This window comes from Ranitomeya imitator, chromosome 6, assembly GCF_032444005.1.
Source record: "Ranitomeya imitator isolate aRanImi1 chromosome 6, aRanImi1.pri, whole genome shotgun sequence".
In the NCBI taxonomy this organism is placed as follows: domain Eukaryota; kingdom Metazoa; phylum Chordata; class Amphibia; order Anura; family Dendrobatidae; genus Ranitomeya; species Ranitomeya imitator.
Window position 1 is genome coordinate 179,248,848 of NC_091287.1, and position 27,773 is coordinate 179,276,620.

Here is a 27,773-nt window from a genome sequence, read left to right on the forward strand (position 1 = left end):
CCCAGTCACGTAGTATATTGCCCAGTCACGTAGTATATTGCCCAGCCACGTAGTATATTGCCCAGCCATGTAGTATGCAGTACAGAGCCAAGCTACCGGTGCCCGGAGAACCAGGGACGTGCAGGGACCGCACCAAGAGCAGGTGAGTATAACCGGGGCATTGCGTGATATTCACCTATCCACGTTCCACCTCCGGGCTCCATCTTCCGCGTCCTCTGCCGTAACGCTCAGGTCAGAGGGCGTGATGCGATTAGTGTGCGCGCCGCCCTCTGCCTGAACTTCAGTGCAGGGGACACGGAAGACACAGCGGCGCCCAGCGGTGGAACGGGGAAAGGTGACTATAGCAAGTGCCGGGGGCCTGAGCGACGAGAGGTGAGTATGTGATTTTTTTTTTTTTTTTTTTTTTTTTAAATCACAGCAACAGCATATGGGGCAAATGTCTAGAGCATCTTATGGGGTCATAATCAACATTTGTGCAGCATTGTATGGGGCAGCTGTCGGTATAGAGCATCTTATGGGGCCATAATCAGCATTTGTGCAGCATTATATGGGGCATATGTCTGTATGTGGCATCTTATGGGGCCATAATCAGCATTTGTGCAGCATTATGTGGGGCAAATGTGTCTCTGGAGCATCTTATGGGGTCATAATCAGCATTTGTGTGGCATTGTATGGGGCAAATGTCTGTATGAGCATCTTATGGGGTCATAATCAACATTTGTGCAGCATTATATGAGGCATATTTTAATAGGGAGTATTATATGGGGCTTCTGATTCAATATGGGTATTCAAAAACTTTTATTGGTATCTATTTTTATTTTTGACATTTACCGGTAGCTGCTGTATTTTCCACCCTAGGCTTATAATCGAGTCATTAAAGAAGTTGTCCACTACAATAAAAAAAAATTTTTTTCATTAATCTTGCTATTATGTGCCACTGGAAACATCCACTGTCTTTATTTTAGCAATATTACCTTTTATCATGCTGTAGCAGCACATCTTCAGTGCTGGATCCAGCTCTCATGGGGTTAATCGACAACTTCCTTTCTCCTGAGTTATTGTGCTCTAATACTACAAGTTCCATGATGCATTGCACTGGCCTCTAAGCCCAAACCTAGCACACCCACTCCAAAACACACCCAAACCCCTCCCTGCTCTAGCTTCAAAAAGATTTGTGATGTCATTTCTGTCCAACCTCCTTTTACATTTGTCCAACCCACACTCCATTACACACAGATAGATAGATAGATATGGGATGGATAGATACATACAGATATATCTATATATCTATTTCCATAGATATGTCCATATCCATGTTTCTAAACCCCTTCACCCCTGGAGCTTTTTTCGTTTATCGCTCCCCTTCTTTCCAGAGCCATAATTTTTCCACCAATATGGCCATGTGAGGGCTTATCTTCTGCGGGACTAGTTGTACTTTTGAACGACACCATTGGTTTTACCATGTTGTGTAACAGAAAATGTGAAAAAATGTCAAAGTGGATGAAATTGCAAAAAAAGTGCAATCCGACACTTGTTTTTTTTGCTTGGCTTTTTTGCTAGGTTCACTAAATGCTAAGGCTGTGTGCACATGTTGCGGATTTGATTGCAGATCCGCAGGGTTTTTTGCTGCACACAATTGCATCAAATCCGCAGTGTAGTGCACAACCAATGTAAGTCTACGGGAGCCGCAGACTTGTGCACATGCTGCGGAAAAGGCCACACCGAAACGCAGCTTTTTTTTTCCGCAGCATGTCACTTCTTTTGTGCCGAACTGCAGCATTTCTGCACCCATAGACTTTCATTGAGTCGGGCACATCCGCAGCAAAACCGCAGATGTAAAAAAGATCTGCAGTTTAGATGCGGATGTGGGTCCGGGAAACGCTGCAGTTTGGGAGGAGGGAAGTGTGTGGGCGGTGACGGTGTGCATGTATGTGTGTGCGGATGGGGTCTGCGGGACTGTTTGCGTGTGTGCGGGACTGTTTGCGTGTGTGCGGGACTGTTTGCGTGTGTGCGGGACTGTTTGCGTGTGTGCGGGACTGTTTGCGTGTGTGCGGGACTGTTTGCGTGTGTGCGGGACTGTTTGCGTGTGTGCGGGACTGTTTGCGTGTGTGCGGGACTGTTTGCGTGTGTGCGGGACTGTTTGCGTGTGTGCGGGACTGTTTGCGTGTGTGCGGGACTGTTTGCGTGTGTGCGGGACTGTTTGCGTGTGTGCGGGACTGTTTGCGTGTGTGCGGGACTGTTTGCGTGTGTGCGGGACTGTTTGCGTGTGTGCGGGACTGTTTGCGTGTGTGCGGGACTGTTTGCGTGTGTGCGGGACTGTTTGCGTGTGTGCGGGGATCATCCAAAGGGACTACAATTACGCAGCATCCAATCTGCAGCTGATTCGGATGTAATCCGGATAGTGGACACGCACCCTACACTATCCATACATCTATCAATAGATATATCTATCCAGATATATCGATAGATAGATATAGGAATAGATAGATGTATGCATCTATAGATCTATCTATATGTAGCTCTGTCTATCCATTTCATCTATCATCTATATGTCTATCTGTGTGTAATTGAGTGTGGGTTGGACAAATGTAAAAGAGGTTGGACAGAAATGACATCACAAATCTTTTTTTTTTTGTTCAATTATGCATCTTTATTTAGCTTTCAAAAATACATACAAAAACGCACAAAAAAACACGCAAAAACCGCACCAAAAAAAATTAAAAAATGCATCAAAAGCGCGCAAAAACTGCACCAAAAACTGCATCATAACCGCACCAAAAACTGCATCAAAACTGCACCAAAAACTGCATCAAATCTTCACCAAAAACTGCATAAAAAAGCATCAAAAACCTGATTCAAAACCACGCAAAAAAACGCACCAAATACTGCAGCAAAAACTGAATCAAAACCGAGCAAAAACCACAAAAATCGCACCAAGAACAGCATCAAAACCACACAAAAAACCCGCATCAAAACTGCGCAAAAACATTAAAAAAAAGTGAAAAAATGCATCCAAAACGCAGCTGCGTTTTCTGCAAGGAGATGCAGATTTTGTGTAGACAATTCTGCACCCAAATCTACAACGTGTGCACACAGCATAAAACTGACTGCCATTATGATTCTCCAGTTCATTCTCCAGGTCATTACGACTTCATAGACACCAAACACGTCTAGGTTATTTTTTATCTAAGTGGTAAAAAAAATTTCAAAACTTTGCTAAAAAGAAATAAAATAATTGCGCCATTTTCCGATACCCGTAGCGTCTATATGTTCTGAGATATCGGGTCGGGTGAGGGCTAATTTTTTGCGTGCCGAGCTGACGGTTTTAATGATACCACTTTTTTGCAGATACGTTCTTTTGATCGCCCATTTTGCATTTTAATGCAATGTCGCGGCGACCAAAAAAAACAATTTTGGCTTTAGATTTTTTTTTTCTTGCTATTCCGTTTAGCGATCAAGTAAATTTTTTTTTTGTACTGAAAACAGCTGACATGTTGCGGCTTTGAAGTGGGCTCACCGCCGAAGCCCACCTCAAAGCGTGGGGATACTGCCAGCTGACGTACTATTCCATCAGCTGGCAAAAAGGGGTTAATGAACAATATGTTTCAGTTAACAAAAAAATGGCGTGGGCTCCCGCAAAATTTTCTGCGCCAGAGGGGGATGGCCGGGGGACAATATTTGTAGCCTGCTATGAATATCAGCCCGCAGCTGTCTGCGTAGCCTTTACTGGCTCTTAAAATAGGGGAACCCCCCCAAAAAATGATGTGGGGTCCCCCTATATTTCATAGCCAGAAAGGCTACGCTGACAGCTGCGGGCTGACATTCATAGCCTAGAGAGGGGCCATGGATATTGGCCCCCCCGGCTACAAATACCAGTCCGCAGCCGCCCCTGAAATGGCGCATCTGTAAGATGCGCCAATTCCGGCACTTAGCCCCTCTCTTCCCACTCCCGTGTAGCGGTGGGATATGAGGTAATAAGGGGTTAATGTCACCTTGCTATTGTAAGGTGACATTAAGCCGGGTTAATTTCGGAGAGGCGTCAATAAGACACCTATCCGTTACTAATCCAATAGTAATAAGGGGTTAATAAAACACACACATTAGGAAAAAAGTATTTTAATATTTTTCATTTAACCATACTTACCATACTTCAGCGCCTGCAAAAAAGTAAAATAATAAACCGTATACTACCTGTCCAACGTAGTCCAATTAATAACGAGCGTCCCACGACGATCTCCCCTATAGAACAGTGACATCGGGTGATGTCACTGCTCTATAGGACCTTCAGTCACACACTGACAGGAGACAATGGCTCCTGCAGTGCATCACTGAGAGTTTACTAAAGTTCACTGGTCTCACTTTATGGCAAAAAGCTGCGTGGGAGCTTTCTTACACAGCAATGCCAAAAGTGAGACTAGGGACTATTTTCTCACAAGGGCATAGGAATACATTGTGAGGAATACACTGTGGAAGGATACCTTCCATCATTGTAGTCCTGGAGCCCCTGGAGAGCAGTCACATCAACTGATGCTCCTGCTCTCCACGGGAGATCGTTGTGGGGCACTGGGAGTATATTGTTTGTTTGTTATTTTAATATTTTTTACAGATAACACTGGCTTCGGGGAACAAAGTGACAAGTGATTGTGAGTATGTAATCTGTTATATGTACTGTATGTCTATATGTCTGTTGTATGTATGTACTGTATGTGGCATGTCACTTGATGTCGCATGCTGCCTGTCGGCGCATGCTGCATGTCGGCGCATGCTGCATGTCGGCGCATGCTGCATGTCGGCGCATGCTGCATGTCGGCGTATGCTGCATGTCGGCGCATGCTGTCACATGTTGCATGCTGCATGTCACATGTTGCATGTCGTTGCATGGCACATGTCGTCACATGTTGCATGCTGCAGGTCGTCGCATGGTACATGTAGCATGCTGTCGCATGGTGCGTGTCGCATGGTGCATGTTGTCACATGTCGCATGCTGCATGTCGTCGCATGGTACATGTCGCATGCTGTCGCATGGTGCATGTCGTTGCATGGTGCATCTCGTCGCATGGTGCATCTCGTCGCATGCTGCATGGTGCATCTCGTCGCATGCTGCATGGTGCACGTCGGCGCATGGTGCATGTTGTCACATGTCGCATGGTACATGTCGCATGCTGTCACATGTCGCATGGTACATGTCGCATGATGTCACATGTCGCATGGTGTATGTCATCACATGTTGCATGTTGTCGCATGTTGTAGCATGTTGCATGTCTCATGGTGCATGTTCTGTATGTGTGTTCTATGTATGTATTGTATATGTGTGTGTTTTTTTTTTTGTTTTTTTTTTACATTCAACACATTAACTGGATGATGAGACTACTACTGTCCCATCATTGGCTAATGTGCCACTCGCTGTCACTGTAGCAGGCAGATCCCGATGGGACTTGTAGTCCCATCGGACGATGCCTGCACACAGAGACGCCACCGCACAGCCCCGCACACTCTAGCACCTTCGGCACAGACCTTCACCGCGCAGACCCCCGCCGTTGCACCAGCCGCCGACGCACCGGCCGCCGACGCATCGGCCGCACATCTCGGCACATGAGCGCGGCCGGCCAGCAGATCCTAGCACAGCACAGCCCCGCCTGCAGCACAGCCCCGCCCACCAGCAGATCCCAGTACACACAGCCTTGGTCACGTCTGTTACTGACGTCACGTCAATTTCCAGAGTCTGGAAATTGACGTGATGTCCGCGGAAATTAGCGGTGGCTGCAGCCTGGAGGTCACGTGACCCGGACTCAGCCGCTTCCATAGCGCCGCTCACAGGCGAAAACGGCAGCAGAAGGTATTTACACAATTCATTAGGGGCCCCGGGGGGTACATTGGGGGGTTAACTGAAAGTAGTGGACAACCCCTCTAAGCTTTCCCAGCTTTTTTGTGGCAAAATTGGGGGTCTCGGCTTATACTCGGTTTGGCTTATACTCGAGTATATACGGTAACTTTATTCTTCGGGCCAGTAAGATTACATCGATACTATATATATATATATATATATATATATATATATATATATATATATATATATATATATATATATATATATATATATAATGTTTTGGCACTTTTACAGAATAAAAACCTTTCAGCGCTCTGGCATTGAGTGCCGGGTATCCGCAAAATCGCCGTTTGGATATTTCTAAGGCCACTTTCACACATCAGTTTTTTGCCATCAGTCGCAATCCGTCGAATTTTGGAAAAACTGATCCAGCGACTGCCGCCTGATCCGTTTTTTTTTTCCGTAGACTTATATTAGCGACGGATGGCCTCACTTTTCATCCTTCGTTCGCCAGATCCATCAAATTCTTTGTCCAGCAGCCAGAGATGACGGACACAATAACGTTGTTTCGTCGCTGTTCGTCGTTTGCTAGAATGGAAGCCTATGGTGTAGGATCCGTCATATGACGGAATCCGACGGCAGATTCCGTTTTTTTAACAGCATGCTCCGATCCAATTACCCAGATCCAATTAGTCGGGTCCGTCAAAAAAATGAATCCGTCGCATCAGTTTTTCACAATTTGCGACAGATCGGTCGAGCCAACGGATTGTGACTGACGGCAAAAAACTGATGTGTGAAAGGGGCCTTAGATTGCAAAGGGGTTAAGGAGCATTCACTTGATTTAAAGGTAACCTTTTACCATGGAAATGCAGTCCAATCTGCAGGCACCATATTATAGAACGGGGAGTTGAGCAGAATGATACATAATTTTGTGAGAAAATATTCTGTATAACCTCTGATTCAATCATTGAAATATCTGATCTTTTCGGTATTTTTGGCCCTATTTCTGTATGCACACTTACAGAAAAGAAGCAGTCAGTCCCTTATAGGACCAGCCACTGGACTGAAAATCCCAGAAAGAGCAGAGGTTTAATTGATTAAATCATAGGATATAAATACAAAAGAAGGTTTGAGGCGCAAGTATAACGGGGAGCAAAAAAGGGACACCACTACAGGGATGTCAGTGAAGAACAATTAACCCCTTCCCGACCTTTCACGCACCGTATGCGTCATGGCCGGATCGCGCTCCTGCAGGCCGGGTTAAAGGGTTAACTAATTTCACCCGGCCTGCAGGGACAGGGGGAGTTGTACTTTAGCCCAGGGGGGTGGCTTCGCCCCCCGTGGCTACGATCGCTCTGATTGGCTTTTGAAAGTGACGTTGCACTTTCAATCAGAGCGATAGTAATATTTCACCAATGAAAATCTCCCCTCCAGTCCCCGTCCTGTCATCTACTGTCCCCCGCTCCCCTCTGGTCTCCTGTCTGCCCCCCGCTGTCCGATCACCCCCCTTCCTCATACTTACCGACCTGGGTCCCTCCCGGTGTCCGTCCGTGTGTTCGATGGGCGTCGCCATCTTCCAAAATGGCGGGCGCATGCGCAATGCGCCCGCCGAATCTGCCGGCCGGCAGATTCGTTACAGGTACATTTTGATCGCTGTGATAGGTTCTATCACAGCGATCAAAATAAAAAAAATAATAAATAACCCCCCTTTATCACCTCCATGGATAGGGACAATAATAAAATAAAGAAAAAAATTTTTTTTTCTTTGCCTCACTAGGGTTAGGGTTGGTTCACACTGCGTCTAAGCAGTCCATTAGACGGACTATGTTACACCGCGGCATAAACGTGGTGTAACGTAGTCCGTTACGGCCGCCATTGACAGCAAAATCGGACGCATCACTAGCGCACACCCACAATGGGCGTGCGCTAGGGATGTGCCGTCATTGAGTGACGGACCCGGAGACGCGGGCTGCAGCGTTTCCGGGTCCGTCACTGCAAGCACAGATAGAGCTAGAAGATGCTCTATCTGCGCTAGCGCGATGCAAACGTCGGCACTTGCGCTAGCAGCAGCCCGTTAGCGTATGTGCTGAACGGGCTGCTGCTTGCGCAGTGTGAACCTGGCCTTAGGGTTAGGGTTACGGCTAGAATTAGGGTTAGAATTAGGCTATGTGCACACGCTGCGGATCCGCAGCGGATTGGCCGCTGCGGATTCGTAGCAGTTTTCCATCAGGTTTACAGTACCATGTAAACCTATGGAAAACCAAATCCGCTGTGCCCATGGTGCGGAAAATACAGCGCGGAAACGCTGCGTTGTATTTTCCGCAGCATGTCAATTCTTTGTGCGGATTCTGCAGCGTTTTACACCTGTTCCTCAATAGGAATCCACAGGTGAAATCCGCACAAAAAACACTGGAAATCCGCGGTAAATCCGCAGGTAAAATGCAGTCCTTTTACCTGCGAATTTTTAAAAAATGGTGCCGAAAAATCTCACACGAACCGCACATAGCCTTAGGATTAGGGTTGGAAATAGGGTTAAGATTAGGCTGTGGTTAGGGTTAGGTGTGTGTTGTGGTTAGGGGTGTGTTGGGATTAAGGTTAGGATTAGGGTTGGGATTAGGGTTAGGGGTGTGTTGGGGTTAGGGTTGTGGTTAGGGGTGTGTTGGGGTTAGGGTTGTGATTTAGGGTTATGGCTACAGTTGGGATAAGGGTCAGGGGTGTGTTGGGGTTAGTGTTTAAGTTAGAATTGAGGGGTTTCCACTGTTACCGCACATCAGGGGTCTCCAAACGCAACATGGCGCCACCATTGATTCCAGTCAATCTTGCATTCAAAAAGTCAAATGGTGCGCCCTCCCTTCCGAGCCCGACGTGCGCCCAAACAGTGGTTTACCCCCACATATGGGGTACCAGCATACTCAGGACAAACTCGGCAACAATTATTGGGGTCCAATTTCTCCTGTTACCCTTGTGAAAATAAAAAATTGCTTGCTAAAACATAATTTTTGAGGAAAGAAACATGATATTTTATTTTCACGGCTCTGCATTGCAAACTTCTGTGAAGCACTTGGGGGTTCAAAGTGCTCACCAAATATCTAGATGGGTTCATTGGGGGTCTAGTTTCCAAAATGTAGTCACTTGTGGGGGGTTTCTACTGTTTAGGCTCATCAAGGGCTCTGCAAACGCAACGTGACGCCCGCAGACAATTACATCAAGGCTGCATTTCAAAAGTCACTACTTCCCTTCCGAGCCCCGACGTGTGCCCAAACAATGGTTTACCCCCACATATGGGTATCAGTGTACTCAGGACAAACTCTGCAACAACTGTTGGGGTCCAATTTCTCCTGTTACCCTTGTGAAAATAAAAAATTGCTTGCTAAAACATCATTTTTGAGGAAAGAAACATGATATTTTATTTTCACGGCTCTGCGTTATAAACTTCTGTGAAGCACTTAAGGGTTTAAAGTGGTCACCGCACATCTAGATTAATTCCTTAGGAGGTCTAGTTTCCAAAATGGGGTCACATGTGGGGAAGCTCCAATGTTTAGGCAAACAGGGGCTCTACAAACGCTACATGGTGTCCGCTAACGATTGGAGCTAATTTTTCATTCAAAAAGTCAAATGGCGCTCCTTCCCTTCCGAGCCCTGCCATTTGCCCAAACAGTGGTTTACCCCCACATGTGAGGTATCAGTGTACTCAGGAGAAATTGCCCAATACATTTTAGGATCCATTTTATCCTGTTGCCCATGTGGAAATGAACAAATTGAGGCGAATAGAAATTTTTTGTGAAAAAAAAGTACTTTTTCATTCTTACGGATCAATTTGTGAAGCACCTGGGGGTTCAAAGTGCTCACTATGCATCTAGATAAGCTCCTTGGGGGGTCTAGTTTCCAAAATGGGGTCACGTGGGGAAGCTCCAATGTTTAGGCACACAGGGGCTCTCCAAACGCGACATGGTGTCCGCTAAAGATTGGAGCCAATTTTTCATTGAAAAAGTTAAATGGCGCTCCTTCCCTTCCGAGCCTTGTCGTGCTCCCAAACAGTGGTTCCCCCCCACATATGGGGTATCGGTGTACTCGGGACAAATTGTACAATAACTTTTGGTGTCCAGTTTCTCTTTTTACCCTTGGGAAAATAAAAAAAATTGCTGCTAAAACATCATTTTTGTGACTAAAAAGTTAAATGTTCATTTTTTCCTTCCATGTTGCTTCTGCTGCTGTGAAGCACCTGAATGGTTAATAAACTTCTTGAATGTGGTTTTGAGCACCTTGAAGGGTGCAGTTTTTAGAATGGTGTCAATTTTGGGTATTTTCAGCCATATAGACCCCTCAAACTGACTTCAAATGTGAGGTGGTCCCTAAAAAAAAATGGTTTTGTAAATTTTGCTGTAAAAATGAGAAATCGCTGGTCAAATTTTAACCCTTATAACTTCCTAGGAAAAAAAAAATTTGGTTCCAAAATTGTGCTGATGTGAAGTAGACATTTGGGTAATGTTATTTATTAACTATTTTGTGTCACATAACTCTCTCGTTTAACAGAATAAAAATTCAAAATTTGAAAATTGCAAAATTTTCAAAATTTTAGCCAAATTTCCATTTTTTTCACAAACGCAAAAATTATCGAACTAAATTTACCACTAACATGAAGCCCAATATGTCACGAAAAAACTGTTTCAGAACCGCTAGGATTCGTTGAAGCGTTCCTGAGTTATTACCTCATAATGGGACACTGGTCAGAATTACAAAAAACGGCCAGGTCTTTAAGGTCAAAATAGGCTGGGTCATGAAGGGGTTAAAGGTATCAGTAATTTGCGCTTAAGGTACCTTCCCAAAATAGGGGTGAAAATATCACGTATAATATAGTCCTACGATTATGTATCTAAAGAATGTCTGTAACAATCAGGGGTTAGTGCTGAGGTTACATTAATAAGTTTATAAATCACATGCAATTGATGGTATAGTAGAGGTTAGTAAGGTGTATTAATGCTTGACACTCCGAAATAGCATCAATATACAACTCCTGGCAAAAATTATGGAATCACCGGCCTTGGAGGATGTTCATTCAGTTGTTCAATTTCGTAGAAGAAAAAACAGATCACAGACATGGCACAAAACTAAGGTCATTTCAAATGGCAACTTTCTGTCTTCAAGAAACTGTAAGGCTGTGTGCACACGTTCAGGATTTCTTGCAGAAATTTCCTGAGAAAAAATGGAAATTTTCTGCAAGAAATCTGCATGCATTTTTGCGCCTTTTTACCGTGTTTTTGGTGCGTTTTTTTGCTGATTTTTCCAGACATTTCCCAATGCATTATATAGTGGGAAATCCGCAAAAAATCCACAAAATTAATGAACATGCTGCGTTTTTTACCACGATGCGTTTTGGGTTTTTTTTCGCGGAAAAAAACTCATCATGTGCACAAAAATTGCGGAATGCATTCTAAATGATGGGATGCATATTATATGCTTTTTTTTGCAGTTTTAAAGCGTTTTTATAGCGAAAAAATGTGAAAAATCAGCAATGTGTACACACAGCCTAAAAGAAATCCAAAACAAAAAATGTGGTAGTCAGTAATGGTTACTTTTTTTTTTTTTTTTGAAGCATAAGGGAAAAATTATGGAATCACTCAATTCTGAGGAAAACATTTTGGAATCACCCTGTAAATTTTCATACCCAAAAATAACACCTGCATCAAATTAGATCTGCTCGTTAGTCTGCATCTGATCACACCTTGGAGAGCTGTTGCACCAAGTGGACTGACCTGAATCATGGCTCCAACACGAGAGATGTCAATTGAAACAAAGGTGATGATGCTGGAACTTTTGGTGCCTTTCCAATGAGATTTATAAAGATGACTGCCTGAAGAGAACATGCAAATTTCCACAGTCATTGATGATATGGGACTGCATGTCAGGTAAAGGCACTGGGGAGATGGCTGTCGTTACGTCTATCTATATAATCATCTAAGGAGTACTTCCGTCTGTTTGTAACGGAAATCCTGCGTCGCTGATTGGTCGCGGCTGGCCGCGACCAATCAGCAACAGGCTTAGTCCGGCCGCGAATTGGCCCCTCCCTACTCTCCTCAAGTCCCCTCCAGTCAGTGCCAGTGTGTCGCCCCATCCCGGACCAACTCTTTACTATTGATGCTGCCTATGCAGCATAAATCGTAAAAAGATAATGTTAAAAATAATAAAAATAAAAAATTGTGCTATTCTCACCTTCCGCTGTCCACCCATGCGTGTGAGGCTGCCGCCAGCTTCCGTTGCCAGTGATGCATTGCAAAATTACCCAGATGACTTCTTCTGGGTAATTTCGCAATGCATCACTGGGAACGGAAGCTGGCAGCAGCATCGCGCGCATCGGGACAGCTTCGGTGGATGCCGGAGGGTGTCTATATAACTTTTTTATTTTCATTTTTTTGAGGGTATTATTATCTTAATTTAATTTGTCTTAAATGAAAAAACACAAAAGAGAATGAAGCAAAACATTGATCATTTCACACAAAACTCCACAAATGGGCCAGACAAAAGTGTTGGCAGCCTCAGCCTAATACTTGGTTGCACAACCTTTAGCCAAAATAACTGCGATCAACCGCTTCCGGTAACCATCAATGAGTTTCTTACAATGCTCTGCTGGAATTTTAGACCATTCTTCTTTGGCAAACTGCTCCAGGTCCCTGATTATTTGAAGGGTACCTTCTCCAAACTGCCATTTTTAGATCTTTCCACAGGTGTTCTATGGGATTCAGGTCTGGACTCATTGCTGGCCACCTTAGAAGTCTCCAGTGCTTTCTCTCAAACCATTTTCTAGTGCTTTTTGAAGTGTGTTTTGGGTCATTGTCCTGCTGGGAGACCCATGACCTCTGAAGGAGACCCAGCTTTCTCACACTGGGCCCTACATTATGCTGCAAAATTTGTAGGTAGTCTCCTGACTTCATAATGCCATGCACACGGTCAAGCAGTCCAGTGCCAGAGGCAGCAAAGCAACGCCAAAACATCAGGGAACCTCCGCCATGTAGGGACTGTGTTCTTTTCTTTTGAATGCCTCTTTTTTTCTCCTGTAAACTCTTATGTTATTGCCTTTGCCCAAAAAGCTCTACTTTTGTCTCATCTGACCAGAGAACATTTTTCCAAAACGTTTTAAGCTTTTTCAGGTAAGTTTTGGCAAACTCCAGCCTGGCTTTTTTATGTCTCGGGGTAAGTGGGGTCTTCCTGGGTCTCCTACCACACAGTCCCTTTTCATTCAGACACCGACGGATAGTACGGGTTGACACTGTTGTACCCTCGGACTGCTGGGCAGCTTGAACTTGTTTGGATGTTAGTCGAGGTTCTTTATCCAACATTCGCACAATCTTGTGTTGAAATCTCTTGTCAATTTTTCTTTTCCGTCCACATCTAGGGAGGTTAGCCACAGTGCCATGGGCTTTAACCTCTTCCCGACCCATGACGCCTCGTAGGCGTCATGAAAGTCGGTGCCAATCCGACCCATAACGCCTATGTGGCGTCATGGAAAGATCACGTCCCTGCCGATCGGGTGAAAGGGTTAACTCCAATTTCACCCGATCTGCAGGGACAGGGGGGTTGGCTTCCCCCAACACCCCCCCCCCCCCCCCCAGTGGCTACGATCGCTCTGATTGGCAGTTTCACTTTCAACAGCCAATCAGAGCGATTTCTAATTTTTCACCTAAAAAACTGGTGAAATATTACAATCCAGCCATGGCCGATGCTGCAATATCATCGGCAATGGCTGGAAACACTGGTGTACCCCCCCACCGCCACCGATCTCCTTCCCGGTCCTCCGTTCTGTGGTCCGCTCCCCTCCGCCGTCCTGTCTGCTCCCCCGTCCTCCTGCCCGCTCCCCCCGTGCTCCGATGCCACCCCCGTCCTCCGATCCACCCACCATGCTCAGATCTCCCCCCTTATACTTACCGAGCCTCCCGGTGTCCGTCCGTCTTCTCCCTGGGTGCCGCCATCTTCCAAAATGGCGGGTGCATGCGCAGTGCGCCCGCCGAATCAGCCGGCAGATTCATTCCAGGTATATTTTGATCACTGTGATAGGTTATATCACAGTGATCAAAATAAAAAAATAGTAAATGACCCCCCCTTCCTTTATCACCACCCATAGGTAGGGCCAGTAATAAATACAGAAAATATTTTTTTTTCTTTTTCCACTAGGGTTAGGGCTAGGGCTATGGTTAGGTTTAGGGTATTTGCACACGGTGCGGATTTGGCCGGTGATCCGCAGCGGATTGGCTGAGGATCCGCAGCGGATTGGCCGCTGCAAATTCGTAGCAGTTTTCCATCAGGTTTACAGTACCATGTAAACCTATGGAAAACCAAATTCGCTGTGCCCATGGTGCGGAAAATATCGTGCGGAAACGCTGCGTTGTATTTTCTGCAGCATGTCAATTTTGTGCGGATTCCGCAGCGTTTTACACCTGTTCCTCAATAGGAATCCGCAGGTGAAATCCACACAAAAAACACTGGAAATCCGCTGTAAATCCGCAGGTAAAACGCAGTGCCTTTTACCTGCGGATTTTTCAAAAATCGTGCGGAAAAATCTCACACGAATCCACAACGTGGGCACATAGCCCTAGGGTTGGAATTAGATTTAGGGTTGGAATTAGGGCTAGGGTTGGAAATAGGGTTAAGATTAGGCTCGTGGTTAGGGTTAGGGATAGGTGTGTGTTGGGGTTAGGGTTGGGATTAGGGTTAGGGGTGTGTTGGGGTTAGGGTTGTGATTAGGGTTATGGCTACAGTTGGGATAAGGGTTAGGGGTGTGTTGGGGTTAGTGTTGAAGTTAGAATTGAGGGGTTTCCACTGTTTAGGCACATCAGGGGTCTCCAAACGCAACATGGCGCCACCATTGATTCCAGCCAATCTTGCGTTCAAAAAGTCAAATGGTGCTCCCTCCCTTCCGAGCCCTGACGTGCGCCCGAACAGTGGTTTACCCCCACATATGGGGTATCAGTGTACTCAGGACAAACTGGGCAACAACAATTGGGGTCTAATTTCTTTTGTTACCCTTGTGAAAATAAAAAATTGCTTGCTAAAACATAATTTTTGAGGAAAGAAAAATTTTTTATTTTCACGGCTCTGCGTTATAAACTTCTGTAAAGCACTTGGGGGTTGAAAGTGCTCACCACATATCTAGATAAGTTCCTTGGGGGGTCTAATTTCCAAAATGGGGTCACTTGTGGGGGGTTTCTACTGTTTAGGCACATCAGGGGCTCTGCAATTGCAATGTGACGCCCGCAGACCATTCCTTCAAAGTCTGCATTTCAAAAGTCACTACTTCCCTTCTGAGCCCTGACGTGTGCCTAAACAGTGGTTCCCCCACATATGGGGCATCAGCATACTCAGGACAAACTGGACAACAACTTTTGGGGTCCAATTTCTCCTGTTACTCTTGGGAAAATAAAAAATTGCAGGCTAAAAAATAATTTTTGCGGAAATAAAAATGATTTTTTATTTTCATGGCTCTGTGTTATAAACTTCTATGAAGCACTTGGGGGTTTAAAGTGGTCACCGCACATCTAGATTAGTTCCATGGGAGGTCTAGTTTCCAAAATGGGGTTACATGTGGGGGAGCTCCAATGTTTAGGCACACAGGGCCTCTCCAAACGCGACATGGTGTCCGCTAACGATTGGAGCTAATTTTTCATTCAAAAGTCAAATGGCGCAACTTCCCTTCCGAGCCTTGCCGTGTGCACAAACAGTGGTTTGTGACCACGTATGAGGTATTGGTGTACTCAGGAGCAATTGTCCAACACATTTTTGGATCCATTTTATCCTGTTGCCCATGTGAAAATGAAAAAATTGAGGCTAAAATAAATTTTTTTGTGAAAAAGTACTTTTTCATTTTTACGAATCAATCTGTGAAGCACCTGGGGGTTCAAAGTGCTCACTATGCATCTAGATAAGCTCCTTGGGGGGTCTAGTTTCCAAAATGGGGTCACTTGTGGGGAATCTTTAATGTTTAGGCACACAGGGGCTCTCCAAACGCGACATGGTGTCCGCTAAAGAGTGGAGCCAATTTTTCATTGAAAAAGTCAAATGGCGCTCCTTCCCTTCAGAGCCCTGTCGTGCGCACAGACAGTGGTTCCCCCCCACATATGAGGTATCGGCGTACTCAGGACAAATTGTACAATAACTTTTGGGGGTCCAGTTTCTCCTTTTACCCTTTGGAAAATAAAAAAATTGTTGCTAAAAATTCATTTTTGTGACTAAAAAGTTAAATGTTCATTTTTTCCTTCCATGTTGCTTCTGCTGCTGTGAAGTACCTGAAGGGTTAATAAACTTCTTGAATGTGGTTTTGAGTACCTTGAGGGGTGCAGTATTTAGAATGATGTCACTTTGGGGTATTTTCAGCCATATAGACCCCTCAAACTGACTTCAAATGTGAGGTGGTCCCTAAAAAAAATGGTTTTGTAAATTTCGTTGTAAAAATGAGAAATCGCTGGGCAAATTTTAACCCCTATAACTTCCTAGCAAAAAAAATGTTTCCAAAATTGTGCTGATGTAAAGTAGACATGTGGGAAATGTTATTTATTAACTATTTTGTGTCACATAACTCTCTGGTTTAACAGAATTACAATTCAATGCATCAAGAGAATGCCAAGAGTGTGCAAAGCAGTCATCAAAGCAAAAGGTGGCTACTTTGAAGAACCTAGAATATAAGACATATTTTCAGTTGTTTCACACTTTTTTGTTAAGTATATAATTCCACATGTGTTAATTCATAGTTTTGATGCCTTCAGTGTGAATTTACAATTTTCATAGTCATGAAAATACCTAAAAATCTTTAAATGAGAAGGTGTGTCCAAACTTTTGGTCTGTACTGTACATACATACATACATATTCTAGAATACCCGAAGCATTAGATTCGGGCCACCATCTAGTCTTCAATAAATGCACAAGTTTATGTTGATATTTTGGACACTTTTCTTATCTCATCAATTAAAAGGATGTTTGGGGATGATGAAATCATTTTTCTAGATGATAATGCATCCTGCCATAGAGCAAAAACTGTGTAAACATTCCTTGAAAAAAGACACATAAGGTCAATGTCATGGCCTACAAATAGTCTGGATCTCAATCTAATTTAAAATCTTTGGTGGAAGTTGAACAAAATGGTCCATGACAAGGCTCCAACCTGCAAAGCTGATGTGGCAACAGCAATCAGAGAAAGTTGGAGCCAGATTGATGAAGAGTACTGTCTGACACTCATTAAGTCCATGCCTCAGAGACTGCAAGCTGTTATAAAAGCCAGAGGTGGTGCAACAAAATACTAGTGATGTTTTGGAGTGTTTTTTTTGTTTGTTTTTCATGATTCCATAATTTCCCCCCTATGCTTGTTTAAAAAAATATTTTTCACTGAAATCTAATCTCTCGAAATCTTGATCCCTAGATCACCATCAGCGCATGTGCCGCCCCCGACAGCAGCCATATTCCCGGAGACCAGCGCACGTAGAACCCTGGAAGTGCCGGGGCTCTGGCCTGTTGAAAAATGTCGGCAGAGCCCCCGGCAGTGCCAGACACGCACGCAGCACCGCTGGGCACCGGAGACACCCAGACAACCCCCGGTAAGGCATGTTCGCTTTCTAAGACGCACCCCCATTTTCCCCCAAGTTTGGGGGGAAAAAAGTGCGTCTTACAAAGCGAAAAATACGGTACTTTGCAATTTTATAAGTCATTGCTTTGGCCATCAAATGAGCTTAAGTATATTAAAATGGTAGTGATGATTCGGAGTTTGCTTTTGTAATGAAATACTAGTAAGCTCTTGTGTTTGTAATCTGTGTTTTTCTGATGTAAACAGGCAAAAAAACAACTGCTTACTTTGAAAGACCTGAAAAATAGATTTAATGAAATATAGCTGACAATAATAGAGATTGATGAAGTAGTGCTGACGTTGCATCATAATGGTGCCATTTGGTCACAAGCATCAGTAATACTCTATCCCCACCAAGGCAGATCTGTTAAATCCAAGCATGAGGCCAAATTTTAACATGATTTGATTTAGGAAGCTACACCCCTTTTACTGTTATTTTAGTTTAAATTAATAAAGCTTATGGATAAAAAAAATGTAATTTAAATGTAATTGTTTTTATTTTTGCTTTTTAGGCAATGCGATGGAGACTCCTGACCCCAGCTCCATTCATCTGAGTGAATGGCAAAAAAATGCTTTTGCTTTAATGTCTGCCACCTGCTCCCCTGAACAGAAAGCAGATGCATTACGTGCACATATTTATCAGATTCAGTATGCATGGGCAAACTCTGAGATTTCCCAGGCATCGGCAGGCCACCTGTTCAAGAAGTATGCCGAAAGGTATGCTGCCATTATTGACTCTGACAAGGAGGGCCAAGGCTTAAATAACTATGCAGACAGCATTATGTCTTTGGCCAGATGTCCACGCAATGACAAAGACAAGTGGCAGTCATCTTTTACAACCAGTAATATTTTTAAATTAGAGTGTGTACAGGAAATGTTTGAATCAGCTGGATCATACCTGGAGTCCCAGATGAGTTCTGCAGATGCATCGCTTAGCTTTCATAATGAGGTCAGCACCTTTGGAAATTCAATGGTTACAAGTAACGAGCTCAACAGTTTAGGACATAAAAGGACAGAACTTTATGCTTTAGAAGAGGCAACTAAAGGAGCTTTAGTTCAAAATGCTAAATTACTAACAGCCCCAGATATCAATTACACAGATACTAACATCTCGCCTGCTGTTCCAAATGCCAGAACACAGTTGGTCACAACTCCAATATTTGGAAAGAATGACACAACGCTTTTTGAAAACACATATAGTACTCCTGGACCAAGTACATTTTCTACTGAAAGTTTTGCAAAGGTAGGTAAAAGGAAGACCTTTTATGCAGTGGAGGATGAAGGTAGAGATCAGAGACATCCAGTGAATAGGGTAAACCCACCCATGTGTGACCCATCTGAAGAAAGTGGCTTTAAGACTGCTAAAGAACAACTGTGGGTTCAACAGCAGAAAAAACATAATAGTCAGTCCCGCAGCACAGGTCCTGGAGCATATGGAACTGGTAAAAAGTCACTTGGGGCTGCACGCTCACGTGGACTGCATGGTAAATTTGTTCCTCCAGTTGCAAATCAAGATGGTGGCGATAGTGCTTTTGGTCAGAGAAAAGCCTGTACAGCTAGTAACAATGAATCAAATGTGCCGTCTGATGAGCGCTTGAAAAACATAGAGCCAAAAATGATTGAACTCATCATGAGTGAGATTATGGACCATGGCCCTCCACTTAATTGGGATGATATTGCTGGTTTAGAATTTGCCAAAACTACAATAAAAGAAATAGTTGTGTGGCCTATGCTGAGGCCAGATATATTCACTGGACTTCGGGGACCACCAAAAGGCGTTCTTCTCTTTGGACCTCCAGGAACTGGAAAAACTCTCATTGGAAAGTGTATTGCATGTCAATCCGGAGCTACATTTTTTAGTATCAGTGCATCATCGTTAACTTCAAAATGGGTCGGTGAAGGTGAAAAGATGGTTCGCGCTCTCTTTACAGTGGCAAGATGCCACCAGCCTGCTGTAATTTTTATAGATGAGATAGATTCCCTTTTATCTCAGCGAGGTGAAGGAGAGCATGAGTCTTCCAGAAGAATTAAAACTGAATTTTTAGTACAGGTAGATGGTGCCACAACATCCTCAGAGGACCGCATACTTGTGGTTGGTGCTACTAACAGACCTCAAGAGATAGATGAGGCTGCTAGAAGGCGACTTGTTAAGAGACTGTACATACCTCTTCCTGAAGCCCCAGCTAGAAAGCAAATTGTTGTTAGCCTGATGTCTCAAGAAAATTATAGCCTCTCTGAGAAGGAAGTAGAAGCCATAGTTGTACAAGCTGAAGGGTTCTCTGGTGCAGACATGACTCAGTTGTGTAGAGAAGCTGCCCTTGGTCCAATTCGCAGCCTTCAAGCCATTGATATTTCAACCATTTCACCTGATCAAGTCAGGCCTATTGCTTACATTGATTTTCAAAATGCCTTCCAAACAGTGAGACCCAGTGTTTCACAGCAGGACTTAGAATTATATGAACACTGGAACAAAACCTTTGGTTGTGGTAGATAGAAAACATCTTATGGAAAAAAGAGAATTTTACCTTTTTTTTTCAGTTTAAGACCTATCTTATTGCTAACAACTTCTCCATGCTTTGTAATGAGCTGTACAAAAAATGATTGTTTTTTCACTCCTTCTCATCTGTTCTCTTTAGAACAAGTGATTTAATAGTACGGTTATTGAAACATTCTGAAACAATACAAGATGTTCACTATCATCATATGTGTAAACAGTTTAGATGTTTCAATGCAGTATTACAATTATTGTCAAAATAAAACACATTGTACCACTTTGCATTTTTTATTTTTACTTGGTCTCTTTTAGTTTTATTGCCAAATTGAAGGGAATCTGTCACAAGATTTTTGCAATCCCACCTGAGAACAGCGTGATAGAGCAGAGACCCAGATTCCAGTGATTTGTCACTTACTAGGCTGCTTGGTGCAATTTTGATAAAATCTGTTATCTTCAGCAGATTTACCTGTAACTAAATACTGAGCTCTGTATAACCCTGCTCGCACCACTTATAGCTTTTTGTGTACACTTGTATAAACTTCACTTTTAATTAGTCCAATGTAAAAATATAGCAAGTGCTGGTAGCCACTAGAAATCCACGAGACAAACTGATTCGTTTCAGCAAGGAGCCTTAATCATGGTGTATAATATAGTGTGGCAGCAGGGTTCTAATATATCCAACCTCAGTGCAAAAACAGGTGTAGATAGGTGATCCATGTTCACTACAAATGTTAATGCTATAGTACCAGACAAGAAGGATATGAAGAACACAGTACCAATTTGAAAGCGCATATAAAAATGCACAGTTACACAAACAAAAACAGAAAAGATAAAATAACCAATAAGCGTGTGCAACTGAGACGGCAGGGGTGATGATGTCACTACATCGCATTTGCTGTGGAGAAAGTCAGTGCATCACAGACCAGAGCACAACTCCGGGGAATGAGCATGAGGTATGCGATGTGGTAGAGACTTGTGGGGGCTCGTGCTGTATATAGGAGGATATGTGGAGGCTCATACTCTATATAGGGGGGTTATGTGGGAACTCACTGTATATAAAGTATGTGAGGTGCTCACACTGTATATAGGGGGTACTGTGGGGGCTCCTACTGTTTATAGGGGGTGCAATGTAGAGGCTTATACTGTATATCACCAAGATGAAGGAGAGTCAGACCACCAGTTAAACTGAAAATATTCATGGTAAAATCATTGCACGGAGCCACCCAGGTTTGGGTGCAGCAATCAAGGGAACCAAAATAAATTCTCCAGCAATGAACAGGTAAGTGGATATAAAACTTAACATTTATTTGTGCATTAAAACGTGGCGATTCCTCCAAAGTTCACAAACATACACGTTTCGGCTGCTTTACAGCCTTACTCATCGTATGAATATGTGCTAACTAGATGGTGGCCGGATTCCAAACCTGGTAAAGACCTTTCTATATGCAGCAATTATCGTCCGATATCTTTGATAAATATAGATATTAAAATATACACGAAGATGTTAGCCAACAGATTATGCCCTCTATTGCCAAAATTGATAAATCAAGATCAGGCTGACTTTGTCCCGGGAGGCGAGGGATAACACAATTAAAACTATTTCTTTGATTGAACAGGCGAGTAGGGAGGGGGAGCCCCTATGCATCTTGTCAATCGATGCTGAAAAAGCCTTTGACCGGCTACATTGGGAGTTCATTTTCCAGACTCTAGAGGGAATTGGCTTAAAAGAAAAGATGCGTAGGATCACTGCCCTGTATACTTCTCCCAGTGCTCAAGTCAAGGTCAATGGTACAAATACATTTTCGGTGAGGAATGGTACGAGACAGGGGTGTCCGCTCTCTCCCCTCCTGTATATATTAACAATGGAACATCTGGCTATAGCACTGCGGAATAACTCCTCAATCAAGGGTATAAAATTAAGGTCAGAGGAACATAAACTAGCACTCTTTGCAGATGACATTCTCTTATATATCACTTCTCCATCGATGAGTCTGAACATTATTTCAGAACTACATAAATTTGGCCTTCTGAGTAATTTTAAGATGAACTCCCACAAATCGGAAATTTTAAATATATCAATACAACTCCCTCTGAGTGACCAATTGAGGATAGAATTCCCATTCAACTTGTTATCTTTTAGCAAACTCAGGAGTAGGGGCCTTCGGATCACCTCCCTCCTTCCCGGGCCCACTGATTCCAATATATGCTAACCTGCCTTTCCCGCGGGACTAAATAGAGAGATGTACCTAAACAGGAGATACATATATGCTAGCCACCTTAGGGAGAGACCCAAGTTGGGCTAAATGTAGCGGGACGAAAGAGACCGAAAAGCCCTCTACTTAAAGGAAATACATAGTGGATGCTTTCCTGAAATGGAAAGTACTTGCAAGCAGCATAATACAAAGAATAGCAGGTTTACCCAGAATCCTTTGCAGTAGGCGGAGATATGCAAATCATCTCTTTCCACCCCAGTCTAATCCACAGCGCTTGGAACCGCCAAGCGTGCAATGCTGCGGATTAGTTTCTAAATTTACACAGCCAACCAATTCCTACCTGTGGTTACGTGTTTCGGGCTTTAGGTGTTGTGAATTCTGTGGCTGAATTCACTCCTGTGGTCACAAGTGGTATTGCAGCCTCTGGGCTTCCTTCCTCAGGTGTTTTGGTGAGCTCGTTGGCTGCCTTGCTATTTAACTCCACCTGAGTCTGTCTTACTTGCTCCTTGTCAATGTTCCAGTGTTGGATCTGAGCTCTGCATCTTCCCTGCGGCCTGCTGCTCTGCTAGATAAGTGCTACTTTGTTTTTGTTTCTGTTTTTTCTGTCCAGCTGTGCTATTCTTTTTTGCTGGAAGCTCTGAGACGCAAAGGGTGCACCGCCGTGCCGTTAGTCCGGCACGGTGGGTCTTTTTGTCCCCTTTTGCGTGGTTTTTGCTTTAGGGTTTTTTGTAGACTGCATAGTTCTCTTTGCTATCCTCGCTCTGTCTAGTATATCGGGCCTCACTTTGCTGAATCTATTTCATTCCTGCGTTTTGTCTTTTCATCTTGCTGGCAGTCATTGTGTGATGGGGGCTATCCACTGCTGCTTTTAGTTGTGTTAGGATAGATCAGGTATTGCAGTCTACAGAGATTCCACGTCTCAGAGCTCGTCCTATGATTTTGGGTTATTGTCAGATCACTGTATGTGCTCTGACCGCTATGTCCATTGTGGAACTGAATTGCCTTTCATAACAGTACAAGGAGCCAAACCAATGATTCTCATTAGAGGGAAAAAAGAAATCCTGACATCATTTTTTTTCCTCAGCTCTGTCTTCAGTTTTTTTTTTCCCCTAGACATTAGAGTGCTTCAGGACACAGCTGTGGACATGGATATTCAGGCTCTGTGCTCCTCAATGGATAATCTCATTGTAAATGTACAAAAGATTCAAGATACTATTGATCAGAAATCTATGCTAGAACCAAGAATTCCTATTCCTGATTTGTTTTTTGGTGACAGAACTAAGTTCCTGAGCTTCAAAAATAATTGTAAGCTATTTTTGGCCTTGAAACCTCATTCTTCTGGTAATCCTATTCAACAGGTTTTGATTATTATTTCTTTTTTGCGCGGCGACCCACAGGACTGGGCGTTTTCTCTTGCGCCAGGAGACCCTGCATTGAGTAATGTTGATGCGTTTTTCCAGGCGCTTGGATTGCTTTACGATGAGCCTAATTCAGTGGATCAGGCTGAGAAAAATTTGCTGGCTTTATGCCAGGGTCAGGATGATGTAGAAGTATATTGTCAGAAATTTAGGAAGTGGTCAGTGCTCACTCTGTGGAATGAATCTGCACTAGCTGCTTTGTTCAGAAAGGGTCTCTCTGAAGCTCTTAAGGATGTCATGGTGGGATTTCCTATGCCTGCTGGTTTGAATGAGTCTGTGTCCTTGGCCATTCAGATCGGTCGTCGCTTGCGCGAGCGTAAATCTGTGCACCATCTGGCGGTATTGTCTGAGAGTAAACCTGAGCCTATGCAGTGCGACAGGACTATGACTAAAGTTGAACGGCAAGAACACAGACGTCTGAACAGGCTGTGTTTCTACTGTGGTGATTCCACTCATGCTATTTCTAATTGTCCTAAGCGCACTAGGCGGTTCGATAGCTCTGCCGTTATTGGTACTGTACAGTCCAAATTCCTTCTGTCCATTACCTTGATATGCTCTTTGTCATCGTATTCTGTCATGGCGTTTGTGGATTCAGGCGCTGCCCTGAATCTGATGGATTTGGATTATGCTAAACGTTGTGGATTTTTCTTGGAGCCTTTGCGGTGTCCTATTCCGTTGAGAGGAATTGATGCTACACCTTTGGCCAAGAATAAGCCTCAGTACTGGGCCCAGCTGACCATGTGCATGGCTCCTGCACATCAGGAAGTTATTCGCTTTCTGGTACTGCATAATTTGCATGATGTGGTCGTGTTGGGGTTGCCATGGCTACAAACCCATAATCCAGTATTGGATTGGAACTCTATGTCGGTAACCAGCTGGGGTTGTCAGGGAGTACATGGTGATGTTCCATTTTTGTCTATTTCGTCATCCATTCCTTCTGACATCCCAGAGTTCTTGTCGGACTTTCAGGATGTATTTGAAGAGCCCAAGTCTGATGCCCTACCTCCGCATAGGAATTGTGATTGTGCTATCAATTTGATTTCTGGTAGTAAATTCCCTAAGGGTCGTTTATTTAATTTGTCCGTGCCTGAATACACCGCTATGCGCAGTTATGTGAAAGAATCCCTGGAGAAGGGACATATTCGCCCATCGTCATCACCATTGGGAGCAGGGTTCTTTTTTGTAGCCAAAAAGGATGGTTCGCTAAGACCGTGTATTGATTACCGCCTTCTTAATAAGATCACTGTTAAGTTTCAGTATCCCTTGCCATTGATTTCTGACTTGTTTGCTCGGATTAAGGGGGCTAGTTGGTTTACTAAGATTGATCTTCGTGGTGCGTATAATCTGGTGAGAATCAGGCAGGGAGATGAATGGAAAACGGCATTTAATACGCCCGAGGGTCATTTTGAGTATCTAGTGATGCCGTTCGGACTTGCCAATGCTCCATCTGTTTTTCAGTCTTTTATGCATGACATTTTCCGTGAGTATCTGGATAAATTCTTGATTGTTTACTTGGATGACATTTTGATCTTCTCAGATGATTGGGAGTCTCATGTGAAGCAAGTCAGAATGGTTTTCCAGGTACTGCGTGCTAATTCCTTGTTCGTGAAGGGATCAAAGTGTCTCTTCGGTGTGCAGAAAGTTTCATTTTTGGGGTTCATCTTTTCCCCTTCTACTATCGAGATGGATCCGGTTAAGGTCCAGGCCATCCAGGATTGGACTCAGCCGACATCTCTAAAAAGTCTGCAGAAATTCCTGGGCTTTGCTAATTTTTATCGTCGCTTCATCTGTAATTTTTCTAGCATTGCCAGACCATTGACCGATTTGACCAAGAAGGGTGCTGATTTGGTTAATTGGTCTTCTGCTGCCGTGGAAGCTTTTCAGGAGTTGAAGCGTCGTTTTTGCTGTGCCTCTGTGTTGTGTCAACCAGATGTTTCTCTTCCGTTCCAGGTCGAGGTTGATGCTTCTGAGATTGGTGCAGGGGCGGTTTTGTCACAGAGAGGTTCTGGTTGCTCAGTGTTGAAACCATGTGCTTTCTTTTCCAGGAAATTTTCTGCTGCTGAGCGTAATTATGATGTGGGCAACCGAGAGTTGCTGGCCATGAAGTGGGCATTCGAGGAGTGGCGTCATTGGCTTGAGGGAGCTAAGCATCGCGTGGTGGTATTGACTGATCATAAGAACCTTACTTATCTCGAGTCTGCCAAGCGCTTGAATCCTAGACAGGCCCGTTGGTCGTTATTTTTTGCTCGTTTTGATTTTGTGATTTCGTACCTTCCGGGCTCTAAAAATATGAAGGCGGATGCTCTGTCTAGGAGTTTTGTGCCCGACTCTCCGGGGTTATCTGAGCCGGCGAGTATCCTCAAGGAAGGAGTCATTGTGTCTGCCATCTCCCCTGATTTGCGGAGAGTGTTGCAGAAATTTCAGGCTAATAAACCTGATCGTTGTCCGGCCGAGAAACTGTTCGTCCCTGATAGGTGGACTAGTAAAGTTATCTCTGAACTTCATTGTTTGGTGCTGGCTGGTCATCCAGGAATCTTTGGTACCAGGGAGTTAGTTGCTAGATCCTTCTGGTGGCCATCTCTGTCACGGGATGTGCGTGCTTTTGTGCAGTCCTGTGGGATTTGTGCTAGGGCTAAGCCCTGCTGTTCACGTGCCAGTGGGTTGCTTTTGCCCTTGCCGGTCCCGAAGAGGCCTTGGACACATATTTCGATGGATTTCATTTCTGACCTTCCCGTTTCTCAAAAGATGTCGGTCATTTGGGTGGTCTGTGATCGCTTTTCTAAAATGGTCCATCTGGTGCCCTTGGTTAAATTGCCTTCCTCCTCTGATTTGGTGCCTTTGTTCTTCCAGCATGTGGTTCGTTTGCATGGCATTCCTGAGAATATTGTTTCTGACAGAGGTTCCCAGTTTGTCTCGAGGTTCTGGCGAGCCTTTTGTGGTAGGATGGGCATTGACCTATCTTTTTCCTCGGCCTTCCATCCTCAGACTAATGGCCAGACCGAACGAACCAATCAGACCTTGGAAACATATCTAAGATGTTTTGTTTCCGCTGACCAGGATGATTGGGTGTCATTTTTGCCGTTGGCTGAGTTCGCCCTTAATAATCGGGCCAGCTCGGCTACCTTGGTCTCTCCATTTTTCTGCAATTCTGGGTTCCATCCTCGTTTCTCTTCAGGACAGGTTGAGTCTTCGGACTGTCCTGGTGTGGATTCTGTGGTGGACAGGTTGCAGCAGATCTGGACTCAGGTAGTGGACAATTTTGACCTTGTCCCAGGAGAAGGCTCAGCTTTTCGCTAATCGCAGACGCCGTGTGGGACCCCGACTTCGTGTTGGGGATCTGGTTTGGTTATCTTCTCGTCATATTCCTATGAAGGTTTCCTCTCCTAAATTTAAACCTCGTTTTATTGGTCCGTATAGGATTTCTGAGATTCTCAATCCGGTGTCTTTTCGTCTGACCCTCCCAGACTCCTTTTCCATACATAATGTATTCCATAGGTCGTTGTTGAGGAGATACGTGGCACCTATGGTTCCATCTGTGGAGCCTCCTGCCCCTGTTTTGGTGGAGGGGGAATTGGAGTATATTGTGGAGAACATTTTGGATTCTCGTGTCTCTAGACGGAAACTCCAGTATCTGGTCAAATGGAAGGGTTATGCTCAGGAAGATAATTCCTGGGTTTTTGCCTCTGATGTCCATGCCCCAGATCTTGTTCGTGCCTTTCATGTGGCTCATCCTGGTCGGCCTGGGGGTTCTGGTGAGGGTTCGGTGACCCCTCCTCAAGGGGGGGGTACTGTTGTGAATTCTGTGGCTGAATTCACTCCTGTGGTCATAAGTGGTATTGCAGCCTCTGGGCTTCCTTCCTCAGGTGTTTTGGTGAGCTCGTTGGCTGCCTTGCTATTTAACTCCACCTGAGTCTGTCTTCCTTGCTCCTTGTCAATGTTCCAGTGTTGGATCTGAGCTCTGCATCTTCCCTGCGGCCTGCTGCTCTGCTAGATAAGTGCTACTTTGTTTTTGTTTCTGTTTTTTCTGTCCAGCTGTGCTATTCTTTTTTGCTGGATGCTCTGAGACGCAAAGGGTGCACCGCCGTGCCGTTAGTTCGGCACGGTGGGTCTTTTTGTCCCCTTTTGCGTGGTTTTTGCTTTAGGGTTTTTTGTAGACTGCATAGTTCTCTTTGCTATCCTCGCTCTGTCTAGTATATCGGGCCTCACTTTGCTGAATCT

At 44.3% G+C, this 27,773-nt stretch overlaps 1 protein-coding gene across 2 annotated transcripts in view; it reads left to right on the forward strand.

Annotated features, from left to right (window-relative positions):
• Positions 1-20,206, forward strand: part of FIGNL1 (fidgetin like 1) — a 32,976-nt gene extending 12,770 nt beyond the window's left edge. Inside the window, exons 1-3 of one of the 2 annotated variants that reach the window (XM_069730347.1) lie at positions 11,416-11,733; positions 17,230-17,404; positions 17,943-20,206. In XM_069730347.1, coding sequence (XP_069586448.1) covers positions 17,329-17,404; positions 17,943-19,924 — 2,058 coding nt within the window. In that variant the 5' untranslated portion in view covers positions 11,416-11,733; positions 17,230-17,328 and the 3' untranslated portion in view covers positions 19,925-20,206. Of the gene's footprint in view, positions 1-11,415; positions 11,734-17,229; positions 17,405-17,942 lie in introns of those variants that run through there. The other variant, XM_069730346.1, reaches the window with a different exon arrangement.
• Positions 20,207-27,773: the final 7,567 nt, after the last annotated feature.